The sequence below is a fragment of the Clarias gariepinus genome, chromosome 28 (assembly GCF_024256425.1).
Source record: "Clarias gariepinus isolate MV-2021 ecotype Netherlands chromosome 28, CGAR_prim_01v2, whole genome shotgun sequence".
Classification (NCBI taxonomy): Eukaryota; Metazoa; Chordata; class Actinopteri; order Siluriformes; family Clariidae; genus Clarias; species Clarias gariepinus.
Window position 1 is genome coordinate 12,645,088 of NC_071127.1, and position 24,747 is coordinate 12,669,834.

The 24,747-nt window shown below is 37.2% G+C and overlaps 1 protein-coding gene across 3 annotated transcripts; it reads left to right on the top strand.

Annotated features, from left to right (window-relative positions):
* The first annotated feature begins 867 nt into the window (after nucleotides 1-867).
* sfpq (splicing factor proline/glutamine-rich) lies at nucleotides 868-24,233 on the top strand. 3 transcript variants are annotated; one of them, XR_008356697.1, is made up of 12 exons: nucleotides 868-1,581; nucleotides 2,934-3,122; nucleotides 3,213-3,514; nucleotides 3,898-3,993; nucleotides 4,115-4,311; nucleotides 4,403-4,487; nucleotides 4,850-4,979; nucleotides 5,092-5,137; nucleotides 5,255-5,364; nucleotides 23,391-23,439; nucleotides 23,675-23,778; nucleotides 23,871-24,233. XR_008356697.1 is itself a non-coding variant. In XM_053489848.1 (10 exons), the coding sequence occupies exons 1-10, from the start codon at nucleotides 1,045-1,047 to the stop codon at nucleotides 9,555-9,557; spliced, it is 1,812 nt and encodes a 603-aa protein (XP_053345823.1). In that variant the 5' UTR covers nucleotides 869-1,044; the 3' UTR covers nucleotides 9,558-11,995. The 3 variants fall into 3 exon arrangements, 2 of the variants coding, with proteins under 2 accessions (XP_053345823.1, XP_053345824.1); XM_053489848.1 differs by lacking the exons at nucleotides 23,391-23,439; nucleotides 23,675-23,778; nucleotides 23,871-24,233 and adding an exon at nucleotides 9,438-11,995 and having other exon boundaries at nucleotides 869-1,581; XM_053489849.1 differs by lacking the exons at nucleotides 23,391-23,439; nucleotides 23,675-23,778; nucleotides 23,871-24,233 and adding an exon at nucleotides 9,438-11,995 and having other exon boundaries at nucleotides 870-1,581; nucleotides 4,865-4,979.
* Nucleotides 24,234-24,747: the final 514 nt, after the last annotated feature.

A 24,747-nucleotide genomic window follows, 5' to 3' on the forward strand; every position in this document is an offset into this window, starting at 1 on the left:
ATCTATAGGTGGCGATGATGCAACCTACAGAACCTTATCCAGATTCTGAGTGGAACTGAAACAGAAATGTGATAAAGCAGACGAAGAGTTCAGGACACAGAACAAGTCAAGGCAAGATCAGGGAAGGAGTCGTTACGGAAATGGCATTAGACGTTTTAAGGAAGGCTGGACTGGAAAATCGGCTTTAAAAGGCTGAGAAGATGAGATCTACAGTGGGTGGTAATGTAACCAACCGACTGGATTCCAACCGCCGTTAAACAACAAAAAAAAAAAGATGATGAAGCTCCCCTGTCCTTTAAAGCCAACCTTTTCAGTTATAGTCTTCCTCAAAAACAAAATTAAATGCTCCCCTTCCTGATCCTTGACTCCCCCATTGTAAAAGGCTCTTAACACTGCTTTCTGCTCTGCTTGGTTCTTGGAGCTGTGCCACCACCATGGCGGACCAGGACGGTTCTGACTGTCGAAGGGATTGTTGGAGCTCCCCTGCCCACCCTTCAGAAACTGTGTATATATATGTATCCAGTGTAAAAAAAAAGGTCTCCGGAAATCACTGGACCCCTCATATCCAAGCCATCTACACCTTGAATATTCATTTCTTTAATTATTATTATTTATATATTTACTGATATTTATTCAATAATACCCCACATCATAACCCCTTTTCTTGTCAATTGTAATGTGTGTTGTTGTTGTTGTTAGAGTCTCTGGAAGCTTCTGTCAAAACCTACTTAGCAATAAAACTCTTATTGGCCCCTCCCACATATATTTATTTTTGAGACTTTAGGGGGCGTCCGCGAGTATCGACCGGAAGTGTCGTCACAGAAACGCGTCACTATAGAGCCGTGTGGTATATTTGAGGTCTTTTGTTGTGCGCCCACGGCAGCCATTTTAACCAAGTAGATTCAATCGAGAACAACGTGAGCGCAGTCTGTTTTGTCGAAGGATATTTTGGCGGCGAATAGAAATTCGCTCTCTGTAGTAGCGTTTAAGGATTAGCGGGAGATTTTTTTTCACACAAAAAAACGAGTTATTTGCTAGTTAGATATGTCTCGTGACCGTTTCAGGAATCGCGGCGGTGGATTTCAGCAGCGAGGCCGAGGAGGCAGCGGCGGAGCAGGAGGAATGCGGGGCGGAATGGGAAACCCAAATTTTCGAAATAATCCACAGCACCCATTTCAGAACCGCGGCCCTCAGCCTGGAGGTGGAGTTGGTTTTAATAAACCCAATCAAGGAAATCAAGCGAACCAGGGAACACCGCAGAAACCAGAGGGGACTAATGTTGCCCCGAAGCCTGAGATGAAGTCACCCCCTCCTCCTCAGCAACAGCAACCGCAGCAGCCTGATGCACAGAACAAGGCACAGGCCCCGCAGCAGCAACCACAACAAGAAATACAACCTCCTCCAGCACCACAGTTACAGTCACCTCCAACGAAAAATGTCACTCCCAAACCAGAGCCTTTAACACCACAGAACCAACCCCGGAAAAATCAACAAAAGACGCCAGGCAGTGGAAATTTCAACCAGAAGCCTCCGGAGAGTGGAGGCCAGCCCTCGGGTGGACCAGACTCCGCTGAGAAGCAGGTTAGAAAATCAGACTTGTTTTATTAAAAATAAAAAAAAATCCGCACTGTGTTGGGTAAAACACTAGCTAAACGAACTTTTTTAAATAGCTAGCTAATTATTATTTGCGACTAATGTGATGATAAAAATTCTAGCTTATTGCTTCTGGACGGTTTGTCCAGTTATTATTGGATTGAGCCTAGTAACCGTTTGCACAAAAATATTGTCTCCTTACTTGCTTTCTGTATTTTGCTAACTTTGAATCCTTTCTTATGAGAGTAGGTTATATTTTATATTTTTAAAGTGTTCTCGTGATGACGCACACATTTTTTTTATATCCAAGTTTCTCACTTCTCTACGTTTCTAAAAGCTTGAAATAGGCAGCTGAGTAACTAAGGAGAACGACATTTTCACCTCCTAGATAAATCTCACTTTCCCTCAGTAGTAAGTGACCCATGAGTCTGAGGGACAGAAGGAAGCCATTTGGGATTTGGCCCTGTTTACTCGCCGCCATTTTGTTGAGATGCTAACCAAACTAGCTAACGACGCCAAACAACAAAATAGCAAATGAGTATCTGTTTATTTGACTAACAAAAACGGAGATTAAAGGATGTAATAACGTTGGCATTCGCTAAATAGCCTGCTTTTTATGGATACGCTTCACTATAAGGTTTTGTGTTCGTTTTTGATAATTAGCCGATGCTAGCTAGCTTTCTTGTTGTATACCTATACCTTGGCTAACAATGAGCTTGCTCATGTGACGTAAGCAAAAACTAATTCCTTTTTATCAGCTTGTTTACACAATGTTTATTATTTAGTCATACATTTAACATCAAAACTCTGTGTCTGAGGGATTCTCATACATTTTAAACAGTTTTTTTTTTTCGTAAAACACAGCTGGTCCCTCAATAAGCAAATGTTATATTGTTCGACACCTCCTGATTTGAGAATTCATACAGGGTGGACTTCATTATTAGTATTATTGTTTAATAAATGTTTGCTTTTAACATTCAAGACGATAATGGAAATTGGAAGTAAGTTGTAAAGATAGCAAAAGCATTTTTTTCATATACTGTATTTTGTGGAATTTGTTTACACACACAGAAGACATGTCACCACGGGTCCCAAAACAAAAATTTAATGGTATTTTGCTAATAAACAAAAAAAAAAAAAATCATTTGGAGACTGAGATTGACCAAATCAAAAGTACTTATCTTTTGACCTCGACAGATAAGAGAGCTGGTTATGTTGTCTTATTGCCAGCTCTACTTGCAAATGCATTATTGTTGTGCAAATTTGTCTTTTTGCTTTAAATCTTCATGACAGATCTTTAAGTACTTTAACATAATACTAATAATGTAACTAACTTTCAGGAATTAAGGGCAGCACTCTCAATGCTGCGCAAACCTGGGGAGAAAACGTACACTCAGAGATGCCGACTGTTCATCGGCAACCTGCCCAACGACATCACCGAAGACGAGTTCAGAAGATTATTTTCTAAATATGGAGAGCCAAGTGAAATCTTCATCAACCAAGGCAAAGGTTTTGGCTTCATACGTCTGGTAAGACTCTTAATTTTTTATTTTTTTGCTTTAAACTTGCAATTTGTAGCTTTATGTTAAAGTCTAAAACATTTTTCTTTTTGATTTCAGGAGTCACGTGCTTTAGCAGAGATTGCAAAGGCCGAACTAGATGATAAACCAATGAAAGGCAGACCCCTCAGGGTTCGCTTCGCCACCCATTCGGCTGCATTATCTGTCCGCAATCTGTCCCCATATGTCTCCAATGAGCTTCTCGAGGAGGCTTTTTCACAGTTTGGAGTCGTCGAAAGGGCGGTGGTGGTTGTTGATGATCGAGGACGGTCTGTTGGAAAAGGCATTGTCGAGTTTGCTACCAAGCCTGCAGCTCGAAAAGCTCTTGATCGGTGCAAAGATGGAGTCTTCCTACTCACATCGTAAGATTTCTTACATGAAACTAATGTGATCTTGTTAAGCAATTAGTCAGATATGAATACAGTTAGGGCACTGATTTATGTGAAACATAATAACACAAAATCCCAGGTTTAGTTGACTGTTACCTGAAACGTCTGGGATTGTTTCAATAACCCTGTGTCACAGTGACAGCTTTTGTCTGAAACTACTAGTAATTAATTTGCATCGTGGAATGCCCTCCGGCTTATCATACTCTCACGCTGACGCACATGAACGACACTTTAAACAGAAGGGACTGTGCAAAGGTGTTCTTAGCTATAAGGGAGCAATAACATGCCCTTGATATGACTTTTTTTTTTTTTTGCAATTATCTTGAGTTTATTTTGTTAATGTCTCCATCTACCAGGTCACCACGTCCGGTTGTTGTTGAGCTGATGGATCAGTTTGATGATGAGGACGGTCTGCCAGAGAAGCTTGCCCAGAAGAACCCAAGTTATCAGAAGTGAGTTCCAGGGTTAACAATTTTTATTCAGTTTCAGATGTGGAAATTAAAGTGAAAGTTGTTAATCAGTTACTGCAGAATGTAGACTTTCTTTTTAATTTAAATAATTTTTTTAATCCAGGGAAAGAGAGAACCCTCCACGTTTTGCCAGACCAGGCACTTTTGAGTTTGAATACTCACAGCGTTGGAAGTCTCTGGATGAAATGGAGAAACAGCAGAGACAACAGGTGGAGAAAAATATCCGTGAGGCTCGGGAGAAGCTGGAGGCAGATATGGAAGATGCCTACCACGAGCACCAAGCCAACTTGCTTCGTGAAGGCAAGTCTCTAAAATGTTTGAGTGTGTTGTGTTTGACTTTACTCTCTGGATGTAAGTTACGATAACTTTTTTTTTTCTTCCACTCGTTTAGACCTACTTAGGCGACAAGAGGAACTGCGACGCATGGAGGAGATGCATAATCAGGAAATGCAAAAACGCAAAGAGATGCAGATTAGGTGCGGACATTTTTAATTTCATATTTTTACGTTTAGAAGACTTTATAAGTCCAAAGTAAGTGTGTGTATGTATTCAGGAAATAATTTTTTTTTTTTTGTAATTTATCATTTTAATATTTAACCAAACTCTACATAATTATCTTTGGGTTTGCAAGTATTTTTTAAGCACTGATGGGGATAAATTTGTCACGTGCCATAACCAGCACTAGCGCTGTAACTAACAACTATTGTTTACAATCGATTGATGTATTGATTATTGAAACAACGAATGAAATGGCGTAATTTATTTTTTTAACATAAGCTTTAACTTTACATGATGGTTGTATGTGTTTTAACTAACAATGAAAATAAAAAGTTCCTAGCTTTCTATTTGGCAGGCAAGAGGAGGAGCGGCGCAGACGAGAAGAGGACATGATGCGACAGCGAGAAATGGAGGAGCAGATGAGGCGCAAGCGTGAGGAGTCCTACAGAATGAGTGGTTTCATGGACAATGTACTTACATTTTGTATTTTTTCATTACTTATTGTTTTATCCATCAGTATGGATGTTTGATAAATTGTCATTGATTACAAAAATCATTAATCTGTGTTTTGTGCGTTAACAGAGGGATAGGGAGATGAGGATGGGTTCTGGAGGTCTCGGATTGGCAGGTGAATATAATTTTACTGTTTTTATGGTCATGTTTGGAATAATTAAAACAAACTGTAAAGACATCCTAGAGAAACTTTTTATGAGTTCCTAAGCTCAGATTATTGTCTTTTTATTAGATATGCCTTTTGGCGCTAACAACCAGAAGTTCCCATTGGCCAGGATGGGCTTTGATGCTCATCAGGGACTCGGTGGACCAGTGGCAGGGGGCATGGTGCCCAACGAAATGGTAATGTATCCTGTGGTGAAAGTGTGTGAATGGTAGTATGAATGAGAGAGATGGTTGCCAAAAAAAAGGATAGACAGAACGGTTGCAGTTCGAGCTGATTTGTTCAGTCACCTGAAAATTTTGGTTTCTGATGGATGTGTTTTACTAAGGAAGGTTCTCAGCAACCAGGCTCAGCTTTCCTCCCACAATATTTTATTTAAGCTGCTTGGAATGTCTGTCTGTACTAAAGCCCCCTCCCCCCAAAAAAACGGTGGACTTTGGTTTGCTTACGGCATTAGCTTGTAAGTCCTGTCTGTGTGATTGATAGACAGGCGTGTTTTGGGTTGAATCCATGAGCAACTTTTTGTAATACAAGTGCACCTGAACTCCTCATTGTACCACTTCTGGACTAATAACATTTTAACTTTTGAGCCGATTTAGATGAAGGCAGGTTTGTCATGACTCCACAGCTTTGTGTAAATCTTCTGGCACTTGTATAGTCGAATTGTATAAAGGGTTTTTAGTACAGACGGAGTTAAAGGCAGGTACTTTTTCCACATGTTTTCTAAACAATAAATTAATAAATGGAAACGCTGAGCTACTGGATGAGCTGATGGTGGATGGACAATCAGTATATTGGCTTGGTTGGCTGCTAGTCAGTATGTCCTCTTTGAAGACGTGTTGAGAATGTGCACCTGCATTTAAAAAAAAAAAAAAAATTTAAGGGAAAAAAAACACTAAAGCCCAAATTTCCAAGGAATTCCTGGTGAAATAAACATGCAGATTGATTCCTTCATTCCAACCGTGATTGTGATGATGCATTCATTGTAGTTTATGGTGGCAGTAGATTAGATCTTTATTTATTTATTTATTTTTTATCTCTTTCGGAGAATAAGGTTAAAGCCTATAGTTGCTCACTTGGTATTCACACACTGTCATTTGCCTATTGCGAGATCCTGCAGTCTTCACACACTGGCTCTTTCATCGGGCAGTGCAGCTCAATCTACTGGATTACTCAATCACCACTCTGTCGCCATTTCCTCTGCCTTGATTGTCGTGCCATATGGTCTCTCGTTTTTGTTTTTCATTTTATCTTGCTATTCCTTTTTAAGTAAAATAGGGCCATTTTTTTTTTTTTTAAAGGGCAAATTCCAAATGGCACCCGCTTTATCCTGTATTCAGGGTCACAGGAACCTGGAGCCTAACCCAGAAGGCTTAGGGCATGTACACCCTGAACAGGGAAATGGCACCCTATTAACTTAAAATAAAATATTGAAGCCGGATCTAATGCTCTAACACATTGTGCATAGATGTAAGTAAAGATATATTTCGCTTATAGATTATAGATATTTAATTTCATTCTCTGAGGTTTTCACTTGTAAGTTGAATAATATGGGTGCTTTTTTCAAACATAAAACTACAAGGTAAACGTAACATAGAATTAGTATTAAAAATAAAAATGGCCTGAAGTGTTTGCATAATCCTTGGACTTGCGTCTGGTTTTGTGAAAGTTACACAGAGAGCATATAAATCATGTGATGGCCATGGCAGCTGTCCTGTACACTTATTTGTTTCTTCGTTACTGTTTGCTTATGTCTTTGTCTTGTCCAATAGAATAGAGCTCATAATGTTTGAGAGAGAAACGTGTCCAAGGTTACTTCATGTCATTTTGAAAAATGTGTATATATTAAGTAATCTTGTCAAATAAATTTGTTATATTGTTATATATTTTTTAATTGTTATTGTTCTAAGATAAAGTACAAGCGATTACATCTTTCAGATTCAGTAAAACTGAATGCGTTTGCCCACTCTGTTGTGTGCTAAGCTGTGAGCGGCCATTAAATATACAGTTTTTAAATATATTTTATGCTTACTAGTTTGATGATAAGTTGATTTTAGTTTGTCGTTTGTTAGAATAATATATTTTTAGTAGTATTTTGTTACTCATGCAGTAAACAACCCTTATTGTGCATCAAGTTGTAAGAAAAAGGTCTGAATGGAGGTACGAGTAGTCTGTGTTCAGCTGAGCTGCATTGTTCGATGAAGAAATGCTGTGTGTATGTGGAAACTGACCAGGGTTTATATAAAAATCAAATCATATTTTATTTTGACTAATTTTAACCTAAAACCATATATAATATTTGCATTATTAATGAACCTTAATTGTGCAAATTTTGCTTTACTTGTTAATCCAGGTGTGATGAAGTCGTCGTTGCTGTTTTATGTGTTGAATTTCATGACGCATACACCCCAACAAACAACTATGAAATGCAGGGAGTGTTTTTTTTTTTGTTCGTTTTTGTTTTTGCTGGTTATTCTCAGGTGGATTGTGCTGCAGTGTAATTTGCTGTGTGTAAAACAGTGAACAAGTGCTCCAATGCAGTTCTGAGCAAGCCGCTAGCGTTTGTAGCTAGATTTGGCACACTCGAATTTTCAAGCCTGCAGTTGGGACTGATGTGTGCTGCTAACCGATTTTCTGTGATTGGATGCATTGGTAATAACTATTTAATAATAGGCTCAAGACTGCGTTACCACTTGAGATATGCTTAACGTGTACACTTGGACTTGGAAAAAGGCAAGGAAAAAAAGTGGTGCAATGAGAACGAGGATGAAATCGTAATGGTCATAAATGACAACTAACTGGACAGTAATGCCTGCAGTTTTAAAATTTTGTGTCCCTTACACCTGACTTATTTATTTTCGTGGCTCATTTATAGTTGTTTCTTCAGCTTAACAGTAATCTATAGGTAGACTTGAAGTCTTTGACATTACTTAGATTGGAGTCTAATGGAAATCTTTTAGCCTTCTGTTGACCATTCTGTCATAAAGAAGTCCTCATTAATAATGGTTTGGAAATTACTATTTAGCTGTTTTCATAAAAGCATTCTGGAGTCCACTTTATATAAAAAAAAATAATAATAATTTGGTTAGTTTGGTATTCAGGTTTCGTGGTCTGTTGTAGACATGATGCCGTTTCAAGTCTGCTTAATTACAAGATTTTGTGTTTTTGTGTAACTGATCATCCTCATGGCTACTCCTTTGGATATAATCAGCAAGCACTTAAAGTGCTTAAAGTTCATGGCAAAGCACCTAACTGCTTTAGTTTAATACTCTCATGTTCCTTTCTTTTGTAAATCACTACATTTGATAAGTAACTTGATTTTTAAAGTGTATGCTTTCATGTTGGAAACATGCTTGGTCACAAATAACACATCGCACTATGGCAAATTATACAGTTTCTGAAATGTAGTTCATCTAAAAATTTTGCTTTAAGTTACAATCTGGATAGCTATAATGTTAAATTGCAGACTCACTTGACTCGGTTACTTTAGTGGAAATTAGTGCAAGAGATTCATTTTAAACCAGCTTGTGAATTCTTATCAGTTTTGAGTGTACTATAGTAAGCCAACTTTAACCCAGAAGTTGGGTAAAATATTTTTGGGCTATTTTATTGAGGCTCTAAAGTTTAAATCATCACTAGCCATGTAATGCTACAGTGGCTTTTGTAATACCATTACTTTACACTTGCAAGCTGATTTTATGTAACAGTAAAATAAAATAAAGGCAATAAATTGATTTTATTCAAATCAATCTCAAATTTATCTCAATTTTGAAATATTTTAAAAGAAACACAGTGGAGACGTAAACTTATTTTTTAATTAATTTATTGGATATATTTGTATAAAATGACCTGCAGATTCTGCTTCTTAACATCTGTTGTACTTGACTCAAGCTGAAACTATATCAAGCTTTCAAAGAAACCAGACTTGCATTAACTTAAAATGCATTTTTTGCTGAATAGTTCAAATGGTAGCTGATATTCCATCACTGAGTTTTGTTATGGTAGGATCTTGCTAACAAATACATTACCCTCTTTTCCTTTTCCTATGTTACCCGTGGCACCCGTGGATCTGCGTGTTGGAACGGTTTCATCGAATGTGTACCTTGGATCCCTCTGTAATAACCTTTGGCTCAAAATATGAACTCATGGAACTTGTGCCAATGTTACCCTTTATCCCTACAATGGATGCAATCAAAACAACTTTTTTCTCCGCCAAATATCCTACCTTGTACGAAAACTTTTATCACTCTAGCACAATGAGCGTTTCCCTCAAGGCGGCCCTGCAGGTCCGAGGGGTATGGGTCCTGGCAATTCAGGATTCGGCAGAGTCCGTGAGGAATTCGAAGGACCTGCCAAGAAGCCACGCTTCTGATCTGGCACTTTTTTATAAAGCAGAGCTTTTTTCTGGATTCCCAGTGGGTCTGGGGTCTTTAATTAATGTATTTAAGTTTCAGATATTCCATTTGAATTTTAGCTTAAAGATCCTTTTTTTTGTGGCAATTTTTTTTTTTAAGTAACTTGTGTGTTCAAATTTAGATCACTGTAGTGAACTCTGCTCGGCAAGTGTGTCCTCTTGCTCGCACATCCTGTTGTATTCTCCTTTTTCTACGTATATAATCAAACAATGTTACTTGTTATGCTGGTCACTTCTGTAAGTTGTTCTGCTGTTTCTATGGTTGTTTTTGTGCCATTCAACATTTTGAGATAATCCATGTGATTTGCAATAAAGAGTACATTTGATTGTTCAAACCCCAATTTAACGTTTTGGCACCGTTTGTCACAAAAAAAAAATCACTCAGCACTCTTGAGAAAGCGCCGATCCATCAAATATTTGGGGTTTGTTTCTTGTTTATCTTAAATTCAGTTAACTGGAACTATCTAGGGTTATGGACCACATGGATTAATTAACACAGGGGTGGACAAATCATAAATGCATTAGCTCATGTGCCAACAAAAAATAAATACAAGCTCTGAACTGTTGAAAATCCAGTCCCATCTTAAATTAGTAAATGGGCTGGTGAGTAAATTACGATATGTGACAATATACAGTAGTGAAACTCGCGTATCTTGCATTTGATTCTTTTGATGGGGCGAAGCTTCAGACGCACTCGCTCTCATTAGTGAAAAGGAATTTGTGCTGGGCAGTTCTTGGAAATGAGTCTCTCATACACAAGAAATGTGTTCATAGTGGAGTGTTATTTCCGCTCATACTAGGGGAACAGAGTTTTAAAAAAATGGTTCCTTTTCCTACCCGTGCAATTTTACTGATCTTGCACCACCCACCTGATGCTTTGTGTGGAATGTTCAACTCCAAGAAGTACCTGCTCAATGTTAAACGCCAAGAACGGTGCCTGCATTAAACTTGCAGATCGTCTCCTTTTGACCCGTAATCCGGGTTAAGAATCTAGTTCATACACTTCCAACACTTGCATTACACACACGGTGGTGAATCAACAAGCTAATAGTGTGTTTAGTTTATTTCAAGAAAAAAAAAACTCCGATGACAAGGTAATATTGTTGGTCTTTTTTAGTTCAGTACTGTGTATTTTTGCGCATACTGTATTAAGCAAGTTGCACGTGAACCTACAACAAAAGGTTCTTTGCTAGAGTTGTGTGTAAATTGTGGTGGTCTGTCCTCGGAGAACATGAACCTATTTACACCTAACTACTGCAGGTAGGCTAATCTGCTACAATGAATTGCCCTTAGTGTCATTGTTGATTTCCACTTTTCACTTAATTTTACAGGATAGACCCGGAACCCTGACAATGAGTCAGCAAGTTAGCCTGATTATTATGGTCTGGTTTGGAATGAGTTTGTGCTGTACTTATGCCATTAGTTGATAATGGACCACTTTGGAACAATATAAACACAACACCTGTGCCAACTGAAGGCTTGTTTTACACTAAGGATGTTATTTATCCCCTTTTTGTGGTTGGGGTATCTATTTGTCTGCCTGGCAGTTTTGAATAAAAATATTGATAAAATAAACATTAAACGTACTTGTCCAGGGTGTATGGGCTAATGATTTGTCCACCTCTGAACTGCATGCTAATGTGCCCAGTTTAGGATTGTGCAGTTTAAAATGGAGGCTCAAAGAACTTTCAGTGGCCTGGCATGCCTTAAATTCAGTGCACAATTGTGTAAGAGGGGGGAGGGGAGGATCAAACTTTTTAAAACCTGAATTTGCATTAGGTAAGTTTATTTTTATTTTTTTTCCTTCATGGTCAGTTAATGCCATTTACTTTATGCACATCATTTAGCTAAGATCTATTGATGTCTCCTGCCGAACAATGTCAAGGACACACATTGTAATTACTTGCACAAGCAAACCTTCAGAAAATTGAAGCCATATTCATAAAGATTAAAGGTAGCAAAATTGTACAAGAACCTAATACTTCACCATATGGGTTTGAAGCATGCCCCGCAACCATAAAAATTTACTGCTCAAAGCAAAGTAGGCAAATTTGTAAGAATATTAATCCAATATTTTGAAATACTTAGGACTTTTTAGTTTAGAATGCTGCCAATATTGCAAAATCTATGGATCAATCAGCCCTCTAATTATTGTAGGATTGTAGGTGAATTTGTTTTAATATATTCTTTGCTCTAAAGGCTTAAATTTGAGGACTGATTACTTCTTTTCTGTTTTTTTTTTTTCCTTTTTCTGCATGTTAATGGAAATTCTCAGACTAACTAGAATTTGACTAATTAGCCTATGTATGTAATGCAGTTTTTATATAATGACCATAGGGTGGATTTCTTGTATGGCTGGAGCTAAATACATCCATAAAATGTCTTTTGCTTTTGTGTATTGTTGGTCCTTTTTGTATATTTTCTCTTCTTTAACAGGTGGTTGTCCAAAGTTGCGTGCACCGGAGCTTGACAGCTTTTATCCATGTGTGTCGTCCACAATTGAGGGTTTTAGTGCAAATTAGAGTTAAATGGATATCTTTGGAATAGTAGTCGTAAGTTTTGCTTTCAACTAGCTGTAGCATTAAAAAGACAGGGTTTTTGCTGGCTCACAATGAGGCGGCGGTGGTACAATCCCGACTTAAGTAAACACTTTTTACAAGCAACATATTTTTTGTGATTATATAATTGAAGTAAATGACCATTACATTGAATCATATTTTATCACAACACAATGCAGTAGGAAGAACGTCTAAAGTGAGATGAGGAATGATAACAAAGTATTGTGCAGCAGTGGAGCATAATTACTATTAGCTTATGAGTATAATAGCATGTACTTTTGTAATAAATACCATTAAGTTGTAAGAAGTAGTAGTAAAAGTCTTTTGTCTGCTCCCATTGAGGGGTCACCACAACGGACCATCCAATCTGCACAAAACTTGGCACAGGATTTACCTTTCGGACACAACCCTCCCATTTTATCCGGGCTGCATCTATAGGCTGGGGTTTGGGCATTCGGTGAAAGTTTGAACAGGAAACCTACCGCTGAGCCACCAAAGCCATAATAATAGATAATGCATGCCAAATGATAATGCACATAACAGCAAAATTCATTTGTTAATTCCAAAATCTTTCCTGAATGTGCTCCCTCAAGTCGAACAAAAACACATCCTTTAAACCAATCTTAGCCTCAGTTTTTTTCAAAAGCCTTAAATATAAAAACACACACTTTGAAAATGTTTGAGAAATCTGAAGGTTTTCTCACTCATTCTTAAGAACACCTCCACTTTGATTGTTGTCAAGGTAGTTAGTAGTTATTGAAGACCCAGGTAGACTTGTAAGAAGTTCCAGTCATGAACTATCGAACTGTCAAGTCCCCAGAGAAACAGTTGCCAACACCAGTCAAGGCCAGAACCGTCTTCTAGGTAGAGAGAACCATCCCCAGACACCAGACGCATCCCAGAGAGACACACAGGGCATCCATGTGATGAGATCTTCAGCCAGAAGCGGGGCACCAGGATGGGTCAGACAGGTCCAGAGGGCAGAGGGAGTCTGGATCACTGGCAGCTCAGGAACGACATGTGTAGCTCGACAGAGAGAAAGAAAGAGTGAGGGGGGAGACAGGAGGAGAGAAGAAAGAAAAAGAGGGGGGGGAAGAGAAGAAGAGGAGAGATGCAATACAGCACCACCACATCGGCAATGGCATAAAGCCGCAATTGCACTTACATATAGCAGTAATCAGTCGATTTGCAAATCATGTTAAAAAGTAAATGGTGTTATCAATAAATAAACACTCAAGAGCTGTAAGAGCCAGAGGAAGAATGAAATTTAATGGAGGTGGCCGCCTCATAATTCTCCATGCGGCAAAACCTAAATCAATACCATGCCCTATTGGACTGCCTTTAGCTTAGATTGCAGGGCACATTTTTCTTGGCTTTTCCATTATTTATTTTTTACATCTGCTATATATGCAACATCACACACATTTCCTGTCCTGGGTTGCCAAAATGACTGGGATTTTGTATAGATGATGGTAGAGTTGAACAACTCTATAAAGTCTTCTCTTCCAGCTTGTCTCAGAGACTTTCAGTGGGGACTCTATTATGCATTTGTTAGAAAGATTTGTCATGATCCCAGTAGTGTTTTTAATGCATTCAGGTCATCAGCTGGCTTCGTTTTATTGCCCCAAACGTTGCTTAGATTAGACCTGATGAACTAAAGCAACCTCAGATCACAACACTGCCTCTAGAGGCTTGTACAGTGGTCCCCATGCATGATGCGTCCCTTCTTACCATGTCGTGCACGTAGCCTTGGAATAGTGTCAATCTGGACTTTTAGATCACATGACCCTTTTCCATCGCTCCAAAGTCCAACCTTTATCATCTCTAGCAGAATGAAGCATTCCCCCCCCAATTAGCCTAATAAATGTTTTTCTTTACTTATGGCCACACAGCTGTTTATTCTTAACTTCCACAGTGCTCCTTGCATTGTAATTAACTTCCACAGTGGTCCTTGCATTGTAACTAAAAGTTAATGGATCAGCACGTGCCCTTTTCTGGTTTTAATGTGTTGAACACCCCTTAACCCAGCTCCAGTGTTTGACTCTGAATTTTAGTAATGTCTACATCCACGGGATACATGGTCTGCTCTGTATGTTTGTTCAAAAAACAAAAAAAAAAAACTGTTGTCAAATCTGAAACAGGTCACTGCAGCACGGTTGACTATTTCAGTAGCATTAATGTTTGTAAGCTATGTTTCTTACAGGTTTTAAAGTATTAAAGACTGCTTAAACTATTCAAGCATCAATGTGTTAATTGTTTAAATGCATCTCGTGAAATGCAATTATGTTTTTCCTCCTGCCAATTTTCTACTTCACGTTGGTCAGTAGGTGGCTGTATCGCACCAGCCGAAGATAAACTCTAAAGAAGCAACCGTACTCTTGACAAAGTATTTTGTAAGTACTTTCCGGATGATCAAAAGTTTGTATTTATTGCAAAATTTATGAAACATTTTGAAGTATTTGTCCATTTTTAGATTTTTTAATTTAACATTAATGTCTGTTAGGTTTGTAAGCCTTATTCTCTGAACTTCCACTGCTTCAAAGAATTTGGGGTGTAATTACTAAATGACACCTGTGTTCCCTTACTTAAAGTTCCAATCTAAAGCGATTCACCCACTGACCTGCCGCCAGGGCATAACGAATCCAAATATTGCACAGTGTGGCGTGATTACGCACTTAACTGTTTGTAATTGTACTTGAGTTTAATTCCAATTTTATTTGTAAAATTTATTGTCGCAAATCAGTTTTATACAATCAAACAAAATTATGGAAGTTTATATGAAAGGCGTATGCATCAAAATTATTAGGTTGTGTATTAGGTGGCAAGAAAAAATTCCATAAGTTTATGATAGGAAGAAACCTTGAGAGGAACCAGACTCACCAGGGAACCCATCCTGAGTCATATAAATACTTGTTTTAGGCACTCAAGTCCCTGAACATTTTAAATGACTTTACCCCCCCGTGGCTTTTGTACTCATTTCACTTTAGGTGGATGGAGACCGGATGAATGGTGCACTCTTGACCTAGAGGTTCCCTACCTCCCTTGTTCTTTGATCAGAGTTTGTACACTCCTGGAAGTTTTGGAGCTGTCATGGGATTAAAAAAAAATAATAATAAGATTTTAATAATGATTCACAAGTGTTTGTGTGTAATGACCTGTGTCCAAGGTCACCATGTTGGATAACGGGCGACGAACCCTATGGTTTCGTAGAAATGTGTTCAGTGAGCGCTCTCTACATGGTGTAAATGTTGTGGACTTGGATGTTTCCATAGTTTCTACACACTTCTTGAGTGAGTTAAAACATTAGCATGACCGCTGAAAGAAATGGCACATGATTCTCCTCAAACAAATGGAAGATTGGCACGGCTTTTACACGCAAAAATGCAACGGCACCAAAAGCAAACGGCAACGTGTCCTTAAGCTCAACACGGTCTAATTTTTTACAAGTTTTTACAAATTTGAAAAATCCATAAATGAAAACTAACGAAGCCAACAAACAAATCAAAATGTGTATACAGAGTATACAGAATAACCCCATACATTTAAAATTGAGCAAGTTTAGAGATGGCAAGTGTTGAGCCAAATAAATGTGTTAAAAATTATTTTTTAAACTAGTATTGTCTGTTATTTTCATGGAGAAAGTCTTTAATGTAATATATTAAAATAATTTATCCCACTGCTAAAATAAAAAGAACAAAGTAATAAATTTGAGTATCTGTCGAATGAAGGTTAACAGGTTTCACTTCAACTATTATTAGCTCAGATGAAAAGTAAACCATGCAACAAGACGTTTTGGAAGTTTGTTGATCAAGAAATGTATATGTAGAAGTCAAAAAATACTTTAGTGGGTTCTGTGCAAATTGCCTACTCCCATGTCGTCAGTCACATGCTTGCTACAAGCTGAAGAAGAATGATTTGTTCCAGTTTCGGAGAAGTATCCTCAAAGCATGATACCACCACTACTGTACATCAGCCAAAGCAATACCTTTTTTTTACCAGATGGGCTGCTGGCTTTTTATCTCGGTTATATATATTTTTTCAGATCTTTTAAAGAGAATCCTTCTTCACATGCCATATGCTTTTTTACTCAGGAATGGCTTCTGACTTGTCACTCTCCTTTAAAGGAAATGATTGTATTGTATTTTTTGATGCACCTTTGGGGCTGTGTTAAAATAGCCAATGGGTTCCTGATCATTTCTCTGACCAAGGCCTTTGTAGCCCAGCATTTCATCTCATGTCCACTGTACTCGGGAAAACATTAAATTTCTGTAGAAATGCCTATATATCCATACCTAGATTTTTTTTTTTTTGGCACAGTTTGATTGAGAAGGTTTGTGGAGTTTTTGGTCTGACATAGACTGTTGTGGTGTGTAGACCTTTTGAAATAGACTTCGTTAGAGTTCTACAGGGATCACGAGGGGGGGGAAAACAAAGCGAACAAGATCTGAGGTCTGTCTGGACCATTCTAGGTAAACCTCTAAGTATCTAACTACGTGAGATTGCATATAGAGCGCTTTTGCTTTTTAATATATTTTCTTAAAATTTCTAAAAATGTATTTACATTGTTATTATAAATGTATGCAAATGAGTTTAATACTGTTTAAATAAAATGTATAAATAAAAACTAAAAGCTTCTGAATGACTTGACCAACTCGCCGAATACAGTCAATGCGAAGATTTTTCTATAAAATGAGCATAGCCCAGAAATGTGTGGAAAGGCCAAGAATTATGATATAAACAGTTGCCTAGTTTAAAAGATAAGGCATGCCATAGCCAATAAAAAGAATAAGGACTTGAACATGCGTAAGAGAAACCTTTGTGCAAAAGTACATATCTAGTTGGCAGATTAACAGTAATGATTAGCCTGGATGTGTAATCCGCATGTCCCAGGCTAGTGGTCTGTCCATTTTTAATGATAGAATTTTTTTAGCACATGCATTGATGCCTTCCGTGACAAGCCGAGTTAGCAGGCTTAAAACTTGTAGTCTCTTAGGTGCAGACATTTTGCTTTTCATTTAGTCCTCAAGTTCTGAATGTCTTCTATATTTACTCAGCGTTTTCAGGATCGTGGTGGAAACACGTGGATGTTCAGTTGGAAATGACAGGTCTGGCACTACACAAATGACACCCACATTAATACATTAGTTTAAGGGCAAACTCTGATACTTGCCTCCTTTAAGACATGTCTTAATGTAGCCTCATAACATGGAAATTTTGTTCAGTGACAAACCATTTTGCCTATCACCATTGCACACGTGGTTTTACTAAACGCTCTAGAACATTGAATCCACAAGTTTAACTTTTCTTAATAGATATATTGATTAATATAACTGAACACTAAACTTGGATCATTGCTTTAAGTTATTTTTGCATTTGCTTAAAAAGTAAAAGTATCTAAGGATTAAGTATCTTAAAGGTGCAAAACAGTTGAAAAGTACAATCAGAAATATGGCAGCTAGTTTTTACTTATACTATACTACGTTAGTCCCAATACGCCACTCTGGCCCGCACATTATTACTGAAAGTTTGCCGCATCAGTAAATGTGATTTTTGTTCGAGTGAAAGCAGCTCATACCAGATGAGTTGAGTTTGTGAGAAGATTAATTTATGACCTTTTAGTGCATTAGACGTTTAGATTTTTTTTTGTAAAAATCTGACTAAAATATTTATATTTATCGCCTCACATGAGGTCCAACTTTAGATTAACATTTAATTGTAGAACCAAATGTTATGTATGGAACGTTTACATTAAGTTTGTCTGTTAGTAAGTTAATCATTGCTTTTTAAAGGATAATAAAAACTAATGTATACTCCTTACATTAACTCAATTATCAGACTAGATAAAAAGACACTCCAGAAAATGATCGCATGGTGGTCTGTTGTTTAAAATCTTCAGAGGCACCAGGACTGTGCAACCAGATGGCTGATTTGTACCTCAGGTTATTACCTCAGTTATTTTTTTGTAAGTGAAGTGCAGTTAGCAATTTTGATGCCCCAGCACTTCCTACAGTGGTTTGAGACCTGCGTGGAATGGCTTTAGAGCGATTTATGGCATTAGAGCGTTGTAAGTTTAAGCCTGCCGCTCTTCACAATAACTTTACGTAGTAGTTTTAGTGGTTATTAATAAGCTTGAAGGTAGAAAATAAGTTGATGGATTTACACTTTAAAGAGCAGTTCCAGTGGTGTTTTTCTAGTTACCACTGCCACAAGCTATTAAACACCTCAACACCAAGTTGATTAACTGCAGGTCGAAAGTGAATGATTTATTTTTGGTCAAAGCTCAAATACTTTACGTAGTTCAAATCTTTTCATTCCAAGGGCTGATGTTTTTGAAGCCTGTGTAAAACCCTCAACCGAACAATTTGTTGGTTATCTCATACATGTTTGACGAATTAGATGTGATAACTGGCCTCTAGGTGATAAACCTTTTTTGTATATTTGTTTGTATATAATGAACATCCTGCGTCTATAGTAATTTCATGGTCCACAGTCAGACTGATAAATGTTTACATACCTTGATATTTACTTTTACATTCAGGCGCTTAAGTTCATCTGATGACTCGTGTCCAAGACAAAATATGCTACTTAATGGATTGTAATCCATTAAATGTCATGGCTTTACTTTTTTTTTGTCTAACTCCCTGGGATTGCTCTTTAATCTTGCAGAAAACAATAAATTTGCTAATGCTTTTAACAATGTTGCAGTCCTATTTGAAAGTATTTAAAGCTGTACAAACAGGACTAAACCATGTTGAGGTTCTACACCAGTAATGCAAATGCTCTCTATCTGATGAAAAGCCAACTCTGTAAGCGTTCCACGCTTGCCCTTTCCAGTTCTCTGTAAGGAGAGCTTGTCTGTGTGTGTGTAACGTGTATGGCATGGATGGTGGTGCTGTAGCTAAGCAGTAGCAGCCAGTGTCCAGCTTGCCCTGCGCCACAGTTGACACTCCAGCAGTTGGTTACAATGAGACAAGATGAGTAGTCCTTCAGATCAGTGGACAGTTGAGCCTGGACTTGTTTGCATCGAGAGGTTTGCTTGCGTATCTTCCGAAAAGGTAAGTGGTTATGTCTTTTGTTCATTGAAGATTTAAAAAAGGAAAAAAAAATGCTTCACCTCCCTGATTTACCTCGCATGTTGAATTTATTGGGGTTTTGGCATCACACTTCTCAAAATGGATTCACAGTGCAGATTATTTTTTTTCTTGTGAACGCAGTATGGCTAACAATTTTGTTTATCCGTTCTCTCCGATTTGTGTTTAGGTCCTTTCCTTCGGATAGTCATGGACTCCTGTCCAACTTAGCAACTGCGTAGTTGCTTGTAAAATCATAGAGAGTAAGGAAATGACGGGGTTGGGTTGGGGTTGGTGGTTCGGGGCACAGTTTTTGTTTGTTTCACTGACTGTACCATTGCAAGGTTTTGGTCATGGGCAAGGGTGGGCTTGGAGAAAATGCAGTAGTTAGGCTCATCAGTGTCTCAACGTGTACTGTGTCCGTCTGACTTCGGTGCTTCACTTCATATTTTAACATCTCACTGAATTTTCTCTAAGCTTAGGGTAACTTGGTGTCTGATAATACTCTAGATGTGAATCTCAGTAGATTACATTTTTTGTTTCTTTATGAAAACTAAACTATAAATACACTTTCCTTACCCTCATTTAGTTTTGAACTTTCTTCTCACTATGAAAATTGTGTAGTTCTGGCAGATTAACACTAGAATAATAAAGTTTTAGTAGGTGATGCAGGAGCCACAAGCCAATTCAGGACCTTAAAAATCCTCTCATAAACATGTCGTCTAAAGCCCGATTCGGACGGGACTAGTTTTACAGGGGGTCGTTAGAGAAATTTCTGTTTCACAGACGTGCTTTGTGATTTTAATCCCGTCTGAATCTGCCATGTCTGTCTTTCTCGCACATGGCCTTCTGTAAAGATTCCAGTGCAAATTACCTGTTTTTTAGCAAACTCTGAGGTCCTCTGAGAAATCTTATGCGGAATTCCGAATGTGAATGTCTGTGATTGCCATTTATTTATTTTTTCAAAAACGCGTTTTCTTTTGTGTTTTGGTCAACGTGAACTACCGTACATCCTTAGCGCACCGGTATTCAAGTTTGCGCACCAATAATTGATGTAGATGTGGACATGGGATCTTGTGCAATGCCCACATGTAAAACACAGACACTTCTACCTCCGTAATAAACACGGAGATGTTATTCCTGTCCGAGTGCATACATGAAATGACGGGCGTCGTCTGGAAAAATTTTTTTTAACTTAAACGTTGTTTGGAAAACTAGTCCCGTCCGAACAGGGCTTTAGTTGAGCCTACTTTTTAAAAAGTGAACTGTTTCAAACGTACTTGTCCATCACATTGGACTTTGTTTCATTATTTTCTTCAAAATTTTGACGGTTTAAAAAAGCAGCGCATGGCGTAGATCGATATTGTAAGTGGGTCATTAACTTCACAGTGAAAATTCCTTAAGTCAGTGTTCTTTTCCTTGGATACGCGTATTACGTTGTTTGCTGTTTAACAGTCATGTGTCATCCATATCTGGTAATGAGTATATTTAAAAAAAAAAAAAAAAAAAAAAAAAAAAAGGTGCGTATAGTCCACTGTAGAATTATAGCGGCACGTTGCAACAGCATTTCTTGACTTCTTGCTGCACCTGCATTTGCCTGAAATAAAGGAAAATTTTTTTCAAGGTATAGGATCAGGGGTTATGCATGTAGGGATCTTGAAGTAATTAAAATCATAATCTACTATAGGTTGCATGTTTTACAAAAAGGCTGTAATACCGGATTGTGACAGATAGGTATGAAAAGCAAATACAGACTGTAGTCTGTTAATGCAGCAAAAAACTGCTTTGCATAATGGCAAATTTTTATTCATTTCTTTATTTTTGGTTCTTGAGTTTTTTAAAACATGCTTTAAGACCTCTGGGTTTTTTACCTTTTTTTTTTTTTTTTTTTACTATTCCACAAATACTTGACACGGTTGCAGTTCCAACACCACTTGACTTGCATCACTGTTGAGTTTCTTTTCCTGCTTGGCCTCCCACTCTCGGTCCACCGTGATCTTTCTTGTTCAAGATCTCACATTGTATTAACCCACAAGTGTCCTAAACTATTTGCCTCAGCATTTTACTGTACATAAGAAGTGTGCCTCTGCATCCATCATGGGGACAAGGTGTGCTTGGCATATGGCCAAATGGTTGTACAGGGATTGTGTGTTTGTTTATCTGCACTGTGATCTATATATACATATTTTTTCCTACTGCCTCTGGCTGTAGTTGCCTTTGCTTTACTCATCAAGGAGTGTGATGCCAAAACTGCCCTGTTTGCTTAATGGCTGCCTGTGGAAAGGCAGAGTATTAACCTCACTCGTCAGGACCTACACTTCCAGCAACACCAGCACTGTGTAAAAAGGTGGTGATGTCTGTTTTGACAACTCATGTGGTTAACCATGGACTACACAACAAGCATCAAATTCACACACACAGGATTTGTCATATCTTTTTAAGCAACACACATCAGTACTTCAAAATAAGCTTTGACTTAACAAATGAAGGCTGCTTTGTAGAAAATGTAGTACATTTTGGGCTTAGTGGGCTTATCGTTACATAGAGATAGACTTAGGATTTTACATTAGTATAAACTAGGGCAGTACAGAGGGTAGATTAAATTAAATATAAAATTTTCGATAGTCATGGTTATACACTGCCTGACAAAAAAAAAAAGAAGTCTCACATTTTCAACCAAAAATCACAGTTCTTGTGTTAAAATGATTTCTTCAGAAAATCAGAAGAAAAACTCCATAGATGTTGATAACCTAGTCATTCGGTACACTAGGGTCATCAGCTGACTTTATTGTATTGCTGCATAACATTGCTGAGCTTAGACCTGATTAACTGACTAACTAATCAGACCACATGATTTCTTTTTCTTTATTTCTCCAAATCTTTATAGAATTTTTAAATCTTCATCAAATTCAAGCTTATTTTTCCTTGATTAGCCCTTACTTAAAGGTTTTCTTATGGCCACACATCTGTTTTGTAAATATAATTCTTTTTTTTTTTTTTTTTAATTATCCCCTTTCAATGGTTGCTTTTCTTGACCATGGTTAATAATTTTGCTTAAAGCAGCGACTTTCTTTTGCCAGGCAGTGTATAATTTTATTATTTATTTTATTTTTATTTAGTATGCCCTTAACATCTGGGCATTTTAATGAGCGTTAATTTATTATAATAGTACAGATAATTTGTAGCCCTAGGTAAATAATGGTATAAGTGGGTGGTAGGATTGATCTAGTAAACCAGTTGTAATTTTTTAACTATGGGTTTTTTTCCATACTTGTATCAGGGATTTGAGTATGACATAATTCTGTTACCATGTTCACACTTGGCTTGTGACAACAGCAAAAGTCCTCCTATTTTTTTTCCCTTTCATTCTTCACCCCCTTTTACTCGTCTTCTCTTGGTTCCAGATACAGGTCAGTCATTAATTTAAAAATAAAAGTTATCTTCATGTATCTGTTAAGAAAAGAAAAGTTGGTGACCATGTAGATCATACTATAAAAGCACTGTATGAATAAGCCATTGACTTTAAAAGCTACCTTCATTAAAAAAAAAAAGCAGCCTTGGTTTACGCTCTAGCTATTAGAATAATCTATTGAGGTATATCAACAAAATAACATTTACTAAACAGCTAACTTTTATTTTTTTTATTAGTGTTTGAAGTAGAATTAAGTTTTCGTTATTTGTTCAATGGAGAGACAAAAGAATTTAAAAGCATATTTGACATTTATATTACTGTATTTTAGTGTGTAGTATCATATGGCTTCTGTTTATTTGGCGTGTCTGTGCGCACAAAAAACGAACAAACTTGTCAGTCATATTGTGAGTGCTTACACAAGTGACCTCACCTTGTATTACAAAACCATTAGGCAGCTAAAGCAACATCATTGTATTTTGGAAACAAAGCTCTCAGTTGATATGCAAAAAAAAGTAACCTTAATATAGTATATATGTCTCTTAATTTGCAGTGAACAAAGAATAATGAATGGCTCTGCCATATCCCTTCATTTTATAATATCTGTAGATTTCCTGTGTTCTTGTATTTTGTATGTTTGCCAAATGGTTCATGAAGTCACATTTTCATTGTGTAGTCTAGTAATTAGTCTAGTGTAAGTTTAGCTTCATAATTAAGTCATGATCAGGTTCACTCACTGTCTATGTCACTGCAGGGGCCTCAGGCAAATGATGGAGGCTGAGTTCCAAACCTCCAGAAAAATGGTTAGTAACTGTACACTTAAATCTTTTAAACAGACTTTAAGATTTACAAACTTAATTCTTTTGATTGTGTAAAGCTGCTTTGTGATTATGTAAATCGTTAAAAGCGCTATACAAATAAAATTGAATTGAATTGAAACAGCTATAATAAATAAGTAGTTTGTGATAATCCGTTTACCTCTCTGTACAAAATACTCAAGTCTGTATACATCTTTCGTTTTTATTTTTCCTGTTCTAGGTCATCGTTTAAGTGTAATCTATGATCCAGTTATTAGCGGTTTTATGGACCATGCAGTGGAGTCGGAGCAGCATGCCAGTAAATCTTTATCTGCAGTAATGCTTGTAAGTAAAATTTCAGATATAGAGGTACTGAAATGGATCTTAAAGATTTAGCTGTGCAGTTAATGTTTTTCCCCCCCTTTGTTTATCTACAGCTGGAGTGTGTTACGCACCTGCCGGTTCTGAAGTTTGAAACGACAATCCCTGGATTCACTGAAGCATTCACCTGGGTGTCACGTGTGTTCCTGTTAAATAATCTGAAAAGCAAAACTCAAGTTCCAGTACAGAGACTGACCTGTGTATCATGTATGACTGGAGTGTTGTCTTCAGACGATTAAATTCAGGGATGTGTTACACCTGGTTTATTATGGTCACGTCTTATTGGCTTGTCGTTAATAGCGGCTCTGATTCAGGACATTCGTCTGCAAGCCGATCGCCTGCTACAGAAGTGGCAGTGAATAGAACTCTGTCTGGAAAACATTGTACACCATCAATAAATGATGTATTTGTGAATCTTATGTTGTCATGCAGTGTATTTAATTAGATTATGTATTATAATAAATTTATACTTACTATATAAACTTAATTTGGCTTAAAGTTTAAAAATTGCTGAATAAAGCTCTTAAATAGCTTGAGGTGCTTAAGAGTTCTCAGAATATAGTGTTGTAAATTGATGAAAAAAGTCTTGAGGTGGAGATTAAAGTCGCAACACTTTTATTGGTTAAATGTTTTTTTTTTTTTAAGATAAATTCCATTTGACTGATTTTAATATTTACCTACACGGTTAAATGACATTTTGTAGTGTTAGGAGAAAACTTAACCATTGAATATTTAAGAATAAATATACCAATAAATATTAATATTGAGTAAGTAATACAAAGACTTCACTTTAGGTTTTTTTTTCTAATATAGTAACAAAGGTATAACTAGGGTGTACTTGTAACACTAGGCTCTGTGCTTAGACCATGGTGTAATGTAGAGGTTTAAGATGGATAATTTACAAGAGTTACCGTGATATGGTAAACATCTTGT